The following is a 13,242-nucleotide window of genomic DNA, read 5'->3' as shown; positions in this document are numbered from 1 at the left end:
AGGAGAGAGGGAAGGAGAAAGAGAGAAAGAGAAAAGGGAGAGAGGGAGAGAGAGAGACAGACAGAGAGACAGACAGAGAGACAGAGACAGAGAATATGTTTATGTAGGGATAGAGAGTGGACCTAAGATTTCATTGGTATAGAGTATTCTCCAGTGTTACCTTTGTCTTAGATTTTTGCCTGGAGCACTGAAAGGTTAAGTGAAAACTTGCTCAGTCACACAGCCAGCTAGTACCGGAAGCAGAACCTGATCCCAGGCTCTCCCCATTCTGCCATGCTGCCTCGGTCATGATGTGCTTACAAAGACATTCTTTGAATCTGCTGAGCTGGGAGGGACCTATAGCATTGTCTCACCTAACTCTCCCCCTAGTCTTGTGACTCTAACCCCAGTCCTCAGAGTCTTTCAATCCTCCCAGCTCTCAGACTAACTGCTCTAGAGAGACATCACGATGGAAAAATGAACTTGGAATTAGGATGAGTTGGATTTAAATCCCACTGCTAACATCAGATATCTGTATGATAGTGGGCAAGTTATTTAACTTCCCTGAGCCTCAATTTCCTTATCTGTAAAATGGGGTAATATTTCCTGTAGCAGTTACTTCGCAGGTTGTCATGAGGTTCAAATGGTCTGGCATATAAAGGGAGGACTATAACAGGGAAAGGGTATGGAAGAGAACTCTTCCATCCCCAGCTGGGGAATGAGAAGCAAGGATTTTATTTTAGGCCAAACCCTAGACTACTCGGGTGATAAGAAGACTAATGTGCAGATGTCAAGATCTTATTCTGTTTTTATTTTTGTCAGGACTTCAGAAAGAATCTATCAGGGGAGTAACAAAAAATGGGCTCAATCTCTCTAGAACCCCTAAACCTAAGTGGTTCAGTCCTCATTTAGCCGTATGAAGAGTTCCAGTCTAGGTTATGCATGTTGTTTTGACACCAAGTGACGAATGATCTCCTGGGCTGGAAAAAAAAAAAAGTCTAAAAACCTGGATCTGCTAATGTTTCACACTCTAGAGAGCAAGAAGGAAGGGAGGAAACAAGTGTCAGTTAAGCACCTACTATGCACCGGGCTTTACAAATATTATCTCATTTGATCCTCACAATAATCCTGGGAGGCAGGTGCCATTTTTATCCCCATTTTACAGTTGAGGAAACTGAGGCAGACAGAGGTTAAATGCCTTACCCTGGGTTACATAGCTAGTAAATATCTGAGGTTGGATTTGAACTCATGTCTTCCTGACTCCATGTCTAGCCCCATACTGTCCCATCTAGGGGTGGGGCAAAGAAAAAAATGGTGACAGCTCAGGGTGTTAGATTTTCTATCAGAGAACCTATGTTTTAATCCTGCCTCTATCACTTCTTTTACTTGATTGATTTTGGACAAACTGCTTCCTGCCTCTGAACCTCCATTTCCTTCTCTATTAAATGAAGAAGTTGGGTTAAAACATCAGGGCTTCTTTACCTTGGACCCGAAGGGGTGTGAGGAGAGATTTCAGTAGGTCTCTTAAGTTAAATGTGGAAAAAATTACATCATTATTTGCATTAACCTCTAACACGGGATTTTTTTTTATCTTTTCAATGTCATGGAACCCCTTTGGTAGTCTGATGAAGCCCCTGGAACCCTTCTCAGTACAATATTTTTAAAAGCATAAAATAAAAAATTATAAAGAAAGCCAAAAGTTGTTGAAAATAAAGATGTAATTTTCCCATCCATATTCATGGATCCTCCTGAAATCTATTTGTGAACCCCAGGTTAGGAATCCCTGCTCTAACTAAAATTTAGCATTTCCTTCATATTATTTAGATAATATTATTTAGACAAGGGGTCCACAGAGTTCATCAAACTGCCTGAGGGATCCAAGACACATACACAAAAAAGTTTTAGTGGCCCTGGACTAGCCTCTCTTCTAGCTCTTAATCCCATCAATATATTACCTTTATGTCTAAAAGCACAGAGTATTTAAATAGTCAGTCTCCTTATGTTTTCCATGTGGGCCCAACCACTTGGCTTTTGATTCCTCCTCACTCCCTCACCTTTCTTCTAGCTGATCTGATACCTGACCTTTGGCCTTGATGGAGTGGGAGGTGTGCATTCCATATCATTTCAATAACTCAAGCAATTTTACCTTCTTTAGCTTAGTTTGACCATATAGACAAATATTTGTAAACCCAAATAATTATTCCTGAAGCATTCACCTAGTAAGTAAAAATGAATCACCCAGATAACCAATTAATATTATATCTTCACAGATGCTGATGCTTATTTCCAGCAGGGACCAGGTTGCTGCTGAACAAGGAGAAATGAGGATGGGGAGATTAGGTAACTTTCCAAGGCTTCTTAAGTCATGTTTTCCAGAGTACAGTTTAATTTATTTTATTTGTAAGTGGTGTCAATGCACAAAATCTCAAACATATATACACACATATAAATATGGACATATTCATATACATATGGATGGATGTATTGTGTGCATGGGAAAGAGAGAGAGAGGCAACATGAAACAGTGGATAGAGAGTTGTCTTCAGTAAGGAACACATGAGTTCAAATGCCATCTCTGATACATATTGGTTTTGTGACCCTGGGCAAATCACTCAAATTCTTGAGTGACCCAAACAACTTTCTAAAACTATATGTTTGAAAGAAGGTGTCAATCTGTATTGGGAGAAGAAATTTTTCACTGAGAGCTCCCTATGCCAATGAAACGAAAGTACTAATTATATGTGTGTGATTATATTGTTCATTTTCAGTCTTGTCCGACTCTTCATGACCCCATTTGGAGTTTTCCTGGCAGAGATACTGGAGTGGTTTGCCATTTCCTTCTCCAGCTCATTTTACAGATGAGGAAACTGAGACAAAAAGGTTAAGTGACTTGCCTAGGGCCACATAGCTAGAAAGTGTCTGAGGCTGGATTTCAACTCAGGAAGATGAGATTTCCTGACTCCAGACCTGGCACTCTATCACTGCATGATCTAGCTGCCTGTGATTTTATATATCTATATTTGTGTGTGTATATATTTCACATATATTATATGGATATACATTCACACATGTGTGTATATATATATATACATACATACACTAGAATGTATGTATAAGACTATGCATAATAACATATATTATACATATATAATATATACAAACATGAAAGTATGTATATGTAATAATAAATACAACCATATATGACATATATACATGTCTCAAAAGCCTTAGTGTATTTTTAAGCTATTAAAGATAAAAATTGTGTTAGATATTATTGTAGAGAAAAGGACCTCTCTTTATGCTGTTAAAAACTTAACCATGCACTAAATCTTTTGGGACACTCTTTTTAACAATGTATTTGTATCACATAAAGAAAGGAAGGAAGGAAGAAAGAAAGAAAGAAAGAAAGAAAGAAAGAAAGAAAGAAAGAAAGAAAGAAAGAAAGAAAGAAAGAAAGGAAGGAAGAAAGAAAAGGAAGGAAGGAAGGAAGAAAACGAACAAACAAAAACAAAGAAACAAAGAAACAAAGGAAGGAAAATTTCTTCTATTTAAGGAAGACAAGCCTGTAAATTCTCTACACAACCTCAGAACAGCAACTCAGCTGTAACTATGTTTCACTGAATTTAATTCAACAAGGTTTTATTTTAAATGCCTATGTGCCAGCCACCATGCTAAATGCTACATATATACATATATAGACACAAATACATAGATATATACATATATATACAATATAGATATACATACCTGTATACAAATATACACACAGACCAAAGAAAAAAAAAGGAAAAGAAATAGTTACATTCTATTTTATCGTTTGGGTCACCGAAAAGTTACAAGACTTGCTCAAACTCACACAGTTAATATGTTCAAGAGTCCTTGAACCCAGAACTCAAACTCAGTGCAATGTATACATATTGACATCAAGGAAGGTTCTGATTTGATTTTGGTATTCCCTGGGTCTAACTTAGTGACTTGCATATAGTAGGAATTTAATAAATGTTTGATGAATTGAAATGTAAAATGGTCATTACAATACCACCACAAGATTGTCATAAGAAAATCATGTAAACCTTAAAGGGGTATAGAAATTGAGTAGTTGGACATATCTTCCTGACTCCATAGCTGGCCCTCTCCCCATTGGCTTGATCAGTCTCTCACATCCAAAGTCAAAGCACCCAAAATCATTCTCTAAATAAATGTAAATTCTTTCTTCCTAGATTACCCAGTATTTTAGACTGTCCACACCACTCATCCCACCACCACCACCATTTATATAGATAATTGAGAAGTAGCCATATAGAATAATTCACATTTCTACAATACTCTACAAGAACCTTCCCCATAACAACCCTGTAGGGTAAGTAATGTAAGTCATATGCCCATGTTACAAATGAAGAAACTGAGGCTCTGCTAATTTATATCTTTTACCATGGTTATACAACTCATAAATGGTAGAGTCTGGATTCAACCTGTCTGGATTCCCTGACATCAAATCCAGCAGATTTTCCACTACCTCATATTGCCCGTCTTTGGCTGGCAAGGCAGGGTTCTGTTGTTTGACCACCCCCTCCTCCTTTCACCCTTCCAACTACCCCAAAAGTCCCCATTCCCACCCAACCCCATTCCTCACATGCACAAATTCTTTATTCTCTTACCTGGTCCATGGGTAAAAATGGGCAGGTGGCCTGTTGGAGCGATTGGCCGCAGCTGTTTCTCTCGCTGCCGTCCGAGCTTTCTGACAGCTTGGGTCAGTCGGCTGCCCCGGGGAGTTGTCCGTCAGGCTCTGCTCGATGGCCATTTGGATAAGCTCGTCCTCACTCATACTGCTATACAGACTGTACTCTTCGTGCCCAATGGTTCCCTGGGCACTCGGTGTAGTGATCTCCGTGGTCATCCTCTCCCGGTCTGTTATCATGAGGCAGGGAGAGAGAGTTCAATGAGAGGGTAAAGAAAATGAAACTCTGAAGAGCTTTGTGGAAAATAAAAACATCCTAATCGCTGAGGTAGTGTCTGTGGGACCTTTGTGAGAACTAGCAATATTTTAACTACAGGAAAAAATATCTTTTCAACTAAAATTTTAAAAAAAAGTACTGAGCCCATTCTATTTACAAGGCCCTACACTAGGTTCCAAAGAGGATATAAGAATATGTAAGAAACAGTTCACCACCTCAAGATTTTCACAATATAGGAGGATGGGCAATACATAGAGAACCACAAAGTTGTGTGTTAAAGTAGAAAATGAAGAAAAGTGGTTACTAGAGGTAGCTAAGTGATGGAGAGGACAGAGAGCACTGGGCTCAGAGTCAGAAGATGTGAGTTCAAATCCAATACTAGTCACTATCCATGTGACCTTGGACAAATCATCTAACTTCTTTTTGTCTCAGTTTCCTCATCTATAAAATGGGGATGATAACAATAATAGCTACTTCCCAGGGTGGTTGTAAGAATCACATGAGATAATATTTATAAAGTGTCTGGCACATGGTATATAAAAGCTAATCATTATTATTATTATTATTACTGAATTCAAATCTGAATCTAACATTTATCATCTGTGTGGCACTTTACCCTTCTTGGACTTATTTCTTCATCTATGAAATGGGGATAATAATAATACTTGAGTTACCCTACTTCAGAGGATTGTTATGAGTAAGTCATTTGTAAACCTTAAAGGACTATAACAAATGTGAGATGTTATTATTGAGACAAAGTGCCTACCCTTAAGGACACTGCAGTCTGGAGGCAGGCATGAGACATGAACATAGATAGCTACAGACAGGCAGCTTGATGTAATAATACGTAACACCTTGAGTGGTAAAATCTCAACCTTTTAGAGCTAAAAGAGAATAGTTCTCCCCCAACCTTTAATAAAAACAAAACAAAACTGCCCCTTGACCTTGCCATTCCCTCAAGCTATCAGCCTGTACTTTTCCTCCCTTTCACAGTAAAATTCCCAGAAAAGACATCTACTCTTATTATCTCCATATTCTCACCTCCTACTCACTTCTCAACCACTTGAAATATGATTTATGGCCACTTGATGAAACTTCTCTTTCCAAGGTTATCAACCAACTCTTAACTGCAAAAGCCAGTGGCTTTTTCTCAGGTTTCATTCTTCTTGACCTTTCTTTAGGTTTTGACCACCTACTCCTCTGAGATACTCTCTTCCCTTGGTTCCCATGATACTATTCTCTCCTGGTTCTCCATCTGATCACCTCCTTCCTAGATTCCTTTACTGAATCATCATCCATCTCCCACCCTCTAACTGCGTGCGTATGCCAACTCCCACGTAAGGCTCTGTCCTGGACCTTCTTCCCTTGGTATATTTTCTCTCTTAAGAATCTCATCAGCTCCTGAGGGTTCAGTTACCATATCTATACAAATAATTGCCAAATCTATATATTTAGCCCAGATCTCTCTTGTAAGCCCCAGTCCAACATTACCAACTGCCTGCTAGACATTACCTATAGGAGAAAGTATTGTGGCCAAGTGGACTTTCAGGTCAGCAAGACCTAGGTTCAAATCTGAGCAAGTCACTTAACTGGGGCCTTGGTTTCTTGATATGTAAAATGAAGGAGTTGGAATCCATGTCCTCTAAAGCCCCTTCTAGCCCTCAATTTATGATCCTGTGCAAGTTCAATATATCCAAAACAGAATCCATTATCCCTACTCCCACTGTGCTCCCCACCAAAGGAATTAGGGCTAGTGTTAGAGTAAAACTTGCTCCTCCTCCAAAATTTTCTCTTGGTTAAGGCAATCATCATCCTTTCAGTCACTCAAACATGTAACTTCAAAGTCATTCCTGATTCTTCACTCTCTCTAATTCCCTACTGCCTTGTCTTGGCAGTTCTATTTCCACATTTACATCTTACCAGGAAGCTGATAGTGCAGTGGATAGAGTGCTGGGCCTGGAGTCAGAAACAGCTGAGTTCAAAGCCAACCTCAGACAATGACTAGCTATGTGACCCTGGGCAAAGCACTTAACTACTCTGTGCCTCAGTTTTCTTAACTATAAAACTTAAAAACAGCACCTACCTCACAGGGTAGTTGTGAGAATCAAATAAGATAATAATTGTAAAGCACTTAGCACAGTACCTACAATACAGGAAGTACTATATAAATGCTTATCCCCTTCCCTTTCTCCACCAGTCTTCTAGCACCTCCACCACCCCAAACCTGGGCTATTGCAATGGCCTCCTGAATGTTCTTCCTGCTGCCATTCTCTCTCTTTCTAATCTATCCTCCACATTGGTCCCCAGAGAATTAGATGTAATATGTCACTCCCTTGCTCAAGAAACTTCCATGGCTCCCTATTCTGCCTGAAAAAAAAAAATACAGTCATTTCAAGCCTTTGACAGTGTAGCTCCAGCTTCCTTTTATAGACATTTCACATGAATCCGCTTCATGCATTCTAAGTTCCAGACAAAGAGGTCTCTTTGCTATTCCCTGAACTTTGCATTTAATCTGTCACTTTCATGCTGTACCCCATGCCTATAATACATTTCCCCTTCATTTCAATCTGTTAGAATCCATAACTTTCTTCATGGTTCCATTCAGGTGCTACTACCTACAGGAAACCTTCCCTGATTTCTCTCTTGCCCCAGGTGTTAGTGTCCTCCCTTTTCTCAAATAATCTTGCACTGACTTACACTGTAATTGTAAAAGCTGTGTCTCCTAGTAGAATGTAAGTTTCTTAAGAGAAGGGACTCCACAAAGTGTCAGTTTTAAGCTCTTACAACAGCACTCATCTATGGGATACCCTGTATTTCATTTTATTTTGGGGGGGGGTGGCTATATCACTAGTACCCAGCACAGCCTTTCACCTAGCTATTTGATGAATGCTTGCTGAATGGAATTAGCTCATCTAGTCCACACTTTACACATCATAGAGAAGTTAAATCACTTGCTCAAGGTCACAAAGGTGGTAATTATAAGGAATCCTGTGCTCAAATCTAGTTCTAATATATTAGCTGCCTGGACAAGTTTCTTAAATCTTCTGCTTTCTCATCTGTAAAATGTAGATAGTAGTAATTGTACCAGCACTTTGAAATATTAAAGTACTATTAAAAAGTACAATAGTATTGTACAATACAATATAGTAGGGTTATGTGTCCCAAAGGTTTCAAACTGCTACAAGACTTTTAGGACACCCTATATAGTGCAATCCATCAATTGACAAGCACTTATTGTTGTTTGTTCTTTTTTTCTGTCATGTCCGATTCTTTGTGACCCCATTTGGAGTTTTCTTAGGCAAAGATACTGGTGTGGTTTGCCATTTCCTTCTCGAGCTCATTTTACAGATGAGGAAATTGAGGCAGAGTTAAATGACTTGCCCAGGGTCACACAGCTAGTAAGTGTCTGAACTTTTATTAAGTGCCTATTATGTGTTCGGCACTGCACACTGAGGCTACAAAATTTTAAAAAATGAACCGATTTCTGCCCTCAAAGGGCTTTTTTCTGTGGTATATATAAAATACAAACAATATAATTAAATTCAAGGTATTCAAAGAACGAATATACTGGAAACAGGGAGGATCAGCAAAGGCCTAAAACATAGAGGTGGAAAGGGAAGTACCTTCCGGGTCTGCAGAAATGAAAATGTATGAAGATAGGAGATGGAATATATGTGAAAACCAGAGAGAAAGTAAATTTGGCCAGATGCTAGAGTATGACAAAGAGAGAAAAGTACCTTAAGAGAAGTATAAACAAAATGCGAAGGAGGGAGAGATTGATTCTGTCCAGGGGCATCAGGGGAAGCTTCATGGAAGATTAAAAAGGCAGAATTAGGGTTCTAATTTGATATAGAGAGTATAGAGTGAGCAAAGGCACAGGAGGGAAGTAGAGTCTAAATCTGATTTAACTGGAGTACAGGATACATGAATGAGAATAGTGAGAGAAAAGGGAAAGATAAAATAGTGAAAGGTAACTACAAAGGAAATTAGACTTTATTTCAGATCCATCTATTCACTGATTTAACATATGCTCATTGAGCGCTTACTATGTGCAAGGAATTTCAGTAGATACTCGGTAGATAGGGAAGGGAGAGGGGAGAAGAGGGTGTGGAATGAATACAAAGATGCAGAAGTGGTTCTGCCCACAAGGAACATCAAGGCTAGTAGAGAGAGAGAGAGAGAGATAAAACTTTCATGTCCTATCTCAAATAAATACAAGTTAATATGGGAATATGGGATAAGATAGTGCAGTGGATAGAGTGATGATGGACCTGGGGTCAGTAAGATGAGTCTACTTGAGTTCAAATCTGACCTCAGACACTACTATCTGGGTGAAGCAACCCTGTTTACCTCAGTTTCCTCATCTGTAAAATGAGCCGAAGAACGAAACGGCAAACCATGCCAATACCCTTGCCAAGAAAACCCCAAATAGGGTCATGAACAGTCAGACGTGACTCAACCACAACAGCACCACCACAGCTAATCCATAGCAGAGCTAAAATTTACATTCAGTCTCTCTGACACCAAATCCAGAGGTATTTCAACTACACCACACTGGAGGAGTTTAGATTTTGATGGATAAAGGGAGGATGGGAGGGGACACTCAGAGGGAACATTCTGAAGGAGTGGAAGGCTTTATGAACATCAATTTCCCTCTTGCCTCTGTTAGGGTTGAGTAGGAGGTGAAGTACTTGCTTTTATTCAACTCAGGAATGGGACAAATGAAGTACTTACCCTTATTCAATTCAAGAATGGGAGAAGAAAATAAGTATTTATTAAGTACATACTAGTCAAGTAATGTGCTAAATACTTTTTACAAAAATTATCTTATTTCATCCTCACAAAAACCCTAGGAGGTAGGTGCTGTTATTATTACCATTTTACAGTTGAAGAAACTAAAGCATACAGAAATGAAATTGACTTGCCCGGAGTCACACAGCCAGTAGGTGTTTGAGGCTGAATTTGAGCTAAGGTCTTTCTCCTTTCAGGCCCAGCACTTTATTTATGGTGCTACCTAATTGCCTCGTATGGATGGGCTACCAACTTTATACCAGTTCTGAGCTAAGGACTGTAGAAGTATAATAATACTATGACATCTCACATTTCTATACTACAGTAGTCCTTGTAAGATGATACAAAGGGGTTTGGTATATTTTGGAAGATTTTCTCATTTTTCTTGGCTCAAAGTCTCCACTAAGGAAAACCAGAGATGTGTGTGGGGTACTCCTAGTACTCTGAAAACAACTACTGGTATAAAAGCACAAAGTTCACAATATTGGAGATTTATTAAAGGGAGGAAATCAAAATAGGAATCCTAGAATCATGAATTCTAGAATCCTAGAGTCACGCATCCCAAAGATGTGCGTAACTGACATTTGTGTGGTACTCAGTTTACAAAGTAAAATGATTTTATATACACACACACATACATACATACACATAGATACATATATATTTTATATTTTTATATATACATATATACACATATTCATACACCTATACACATATTTTATTGTTGTTGTTTTGTAGTCATTTTTCAGTCATGTCCGACTCTTCGCGACCCCATTTGGGTTTTCTTGGCAAAGATACTGGAGAGGTTTGCTGTTTCCTTCTCTCATGCAACTTATGAGGAAACTGAGGCAAACAAGGTTAAGTGACTTGCCCAGGGTCACAAAGCTAATAAGTGTCTGAGGCCAGATTTGAACTCAGGAAGACTCATCTTCTTGACTCCAGGCCTAGCACTCTATCTCCTGTACTCACCTAGCTGCCACATATTACATACATACACGTATACACATATTATATGTAGAATATATTTTATATATATCACATATACAGATGTACTTATATGTATACATGTAAATAATCTCATTTATATAATAACATGTATATATATGCAATCTCATAAATATATGTATAATCTCATTTGGACCTCAACTCAGCCTTACAATATGGGTACTACAGGTATTATTACCTCTATTCATAGATGCTTCAAACCCTCTAGGTCCATGAATGCTCATTCTTATCCCACCCCTACTCCTACTGTTTCTCTACCCTCCGGACCTCTCTAGATGCCATGCATGTAGGGACTAAGACACTTAGATATGAATTCCCTAGGCCAGTCGGGCCTCAGTTTCATACTGAGCATTCTCTTCTTTGCAGCTACATTCCTCCCTGTTGCCTCCCTGCTTTCTACATCTTGTTCTAAGAACTGTAATCAAGTTAATACCACCATTGGTTCTGGAAGGGGCAATGCCAATGGACTGCCTTATTATTCCACTCACTCTCCTGGTGAATTCCCAAACCAAAACATCCTTTGGTGAATTCCCAAACCAAAACATCCTTCCCTGGTTACCACTAGCCCAACAGCTCAGTGGTACAGTGGATGGAGGGCTAGGCTTAGAGTGAAGAAGACTTGAGTTCAAATCTTTCTTTAGACACTTATTGTACGACCTTGGGTAATTTACTTAACTTCTGTGGTTGGAGAAGGAAATGACAAACCACTCTAGTATCTTTACCAAGAAAACTCTAAATGGGGTCATGAAAAGTCAGACACAAGCGAAAAAACTAAGCACAACTACCTCAGTTTCCTCATTTGTAAAATGGGGATAATAATGGTGCCTACCTCAGATTTTTTGTAAGGATCAAATGAAATATTTGTAAAGTGCTTTGCAAATAGTAAAGTACTATATACATTCTCACTATTAGAATTATTAATATTCTATTAGAATATCAGAATGTAAGCTATTTGAAGACAGGGCTATCTCACTTTTGTATCTATCTCCAGGGCTTAACACAATACTTGGCACACAGTAAGAAACTAATAAATGCTTTTTCATTCTTTTATTAATGGGGAAACTGAGGCTTAGAGATATTAAGGGACTTACACAAGGCCATACAGCTAGTATGTGGCAGAACTGACCCTCTTATGCATTTATAATGTCTTCAGAAAGACAAAAGATAGACTTATGAAAACAAGATGGTACCTGGTGGAACCAGTGAAAACCGAGTGTCTCTGGATACCAGGTTCTGATCCTTTAGCCTCACCAAAATTTGTTTTCCTTCCTTCTTCCCCCCTTCCCTTTTCTGCTGATTTAAGCCTTATTTTGTGACCAGCCCTGTCCTCAGTATTGCAAACACACACATGAAACACAAGACTTAATCTCCACCCTCAATGAGCTTAAACTCTAGTAGGGAAATGAACTGCACACATAAGAGAAAAAAAATAAGAAAACAGTTGAAGGAATTAGTTTTGGAAAAAGCCTACAAACAGAGCTAGAGAATAGGAGGCAGTGTTTTTAGAAGGTAGACCTCTCATCTTTGCTCCTCATAGTTCCTCTCCTCTATCCTCCCAGTCTCTAACTAAATACACACACACATATGTATCTAAGTCACTGTCCTGATCTTTGAATTTTGTAACAGCTATAATTATTGTAAGGATTCAGTAAGGCAAGCTTTAAACTTGGCCCATTTTTCCTCCAGTCACCCAAGAAACAGATCTACAACTGAGGAAGAAATTATCACCACCCCCACCACCGCTCTTACACATATACGCCATGGCCAGTCCAAGAGCTTCCAGGGCATTACTTACTATGCCTTGGAGTGGCTATGGTGACACCATATTCTGAAAATTAGAATCACAGAATGTTAGAGCTTGAAGAAACCTCAGAATATTTACCATTGGAAGGGACCATAGAATATAGAATGTTAGCACTGAGGGAGAAGTTTCAATAATAGAACACTACATCTAGGAGAGATTTCAGATGTCATTTATCAGATTTCCTCATTTTACAGATGAAAACAGGCCCAGAGAGAAGGTTTGACTTGCCTAGGGTCACAGAGCTTGTTAGCAGTAGAATTAAAACTTTAATTCAGCGATTGATGGTTTGCCCAAATGCATAAAAGAATTCATGGCAAAGGTAAACAAAGATGCTAAATCAATGGATCACAGACTCAGAAAGGGACCTTAGAGATCATAGGACTATAGAGGTCAAAGAGATCTTAGAGGTTATCAAGTCTAATCTCATTTTGCAGGTAATGAAAGCAAGAATCATAAAAGTGCACTGTCCAGAGTTACACAAATAGTAAGTTGCGGAGGAAAAGACTGAAACTCAAATCATCTGGTCTCAGGCAGAAAGAATACAGAATTTGGAGTCAGGAGTGTCAAAAGGGACAGCTAGATGACCCAGTGGATAGAGTACCAGGTCTGGATTGAGGAAGACTCATCTTTTTGAAATCAAATTGGCCTCAGACACTTACTACCTGTGTGACCCTGGGCAAGTCATATAACCCTGCCTGCCTCAGTTTT

General features: G+C 38.9%; 1 protein-coding gene across 1 annotated transcript in view; it reads right to left on the bottom strand.

Moving 5' to 3' along the window:
• The window catches only part of ASB2 (ankyrin repeat and SOCS box containing 2), an 89,170-nt gene that overhangs the window by 54,137 nt on the left and 21,791 nt on the right, over nt 1-13,242 (bottom strand). The window contains exon 2 of the mRNA XM_027870140.1: nt 4,638-4,887. Within this exon, the coding sequence (XP_027725941.1) occupies nt 4,638-4,876 (239 nt within the window). The 5' untranslated portion in view covers nt 4,877-4,887. The remainder of the gene's footprint in view (nt 1-4,637; nt 4,888-13,242) is intronic.

Source organism: Vombatus ursinus, unplaced genomic scaffold (assembly GCF_900497805.2).
Source record: "Vombatus ursinus unplaced genomic scaffold, bare-nosed wombat genome assembly UNPS02014794.1, whole genome shotgun sequence".
Taxonomy (NCBI): Eukaryota; Metazoa; Chordata; class Mammalia; order Diprotodontia; family Vombatidae; genus Vombatus; species Vombatus ursinus.
Note: the sequence above shows the minus strand (reverse complement) of the source record. Positions and strands in the feature narration are given on the sequence as shown.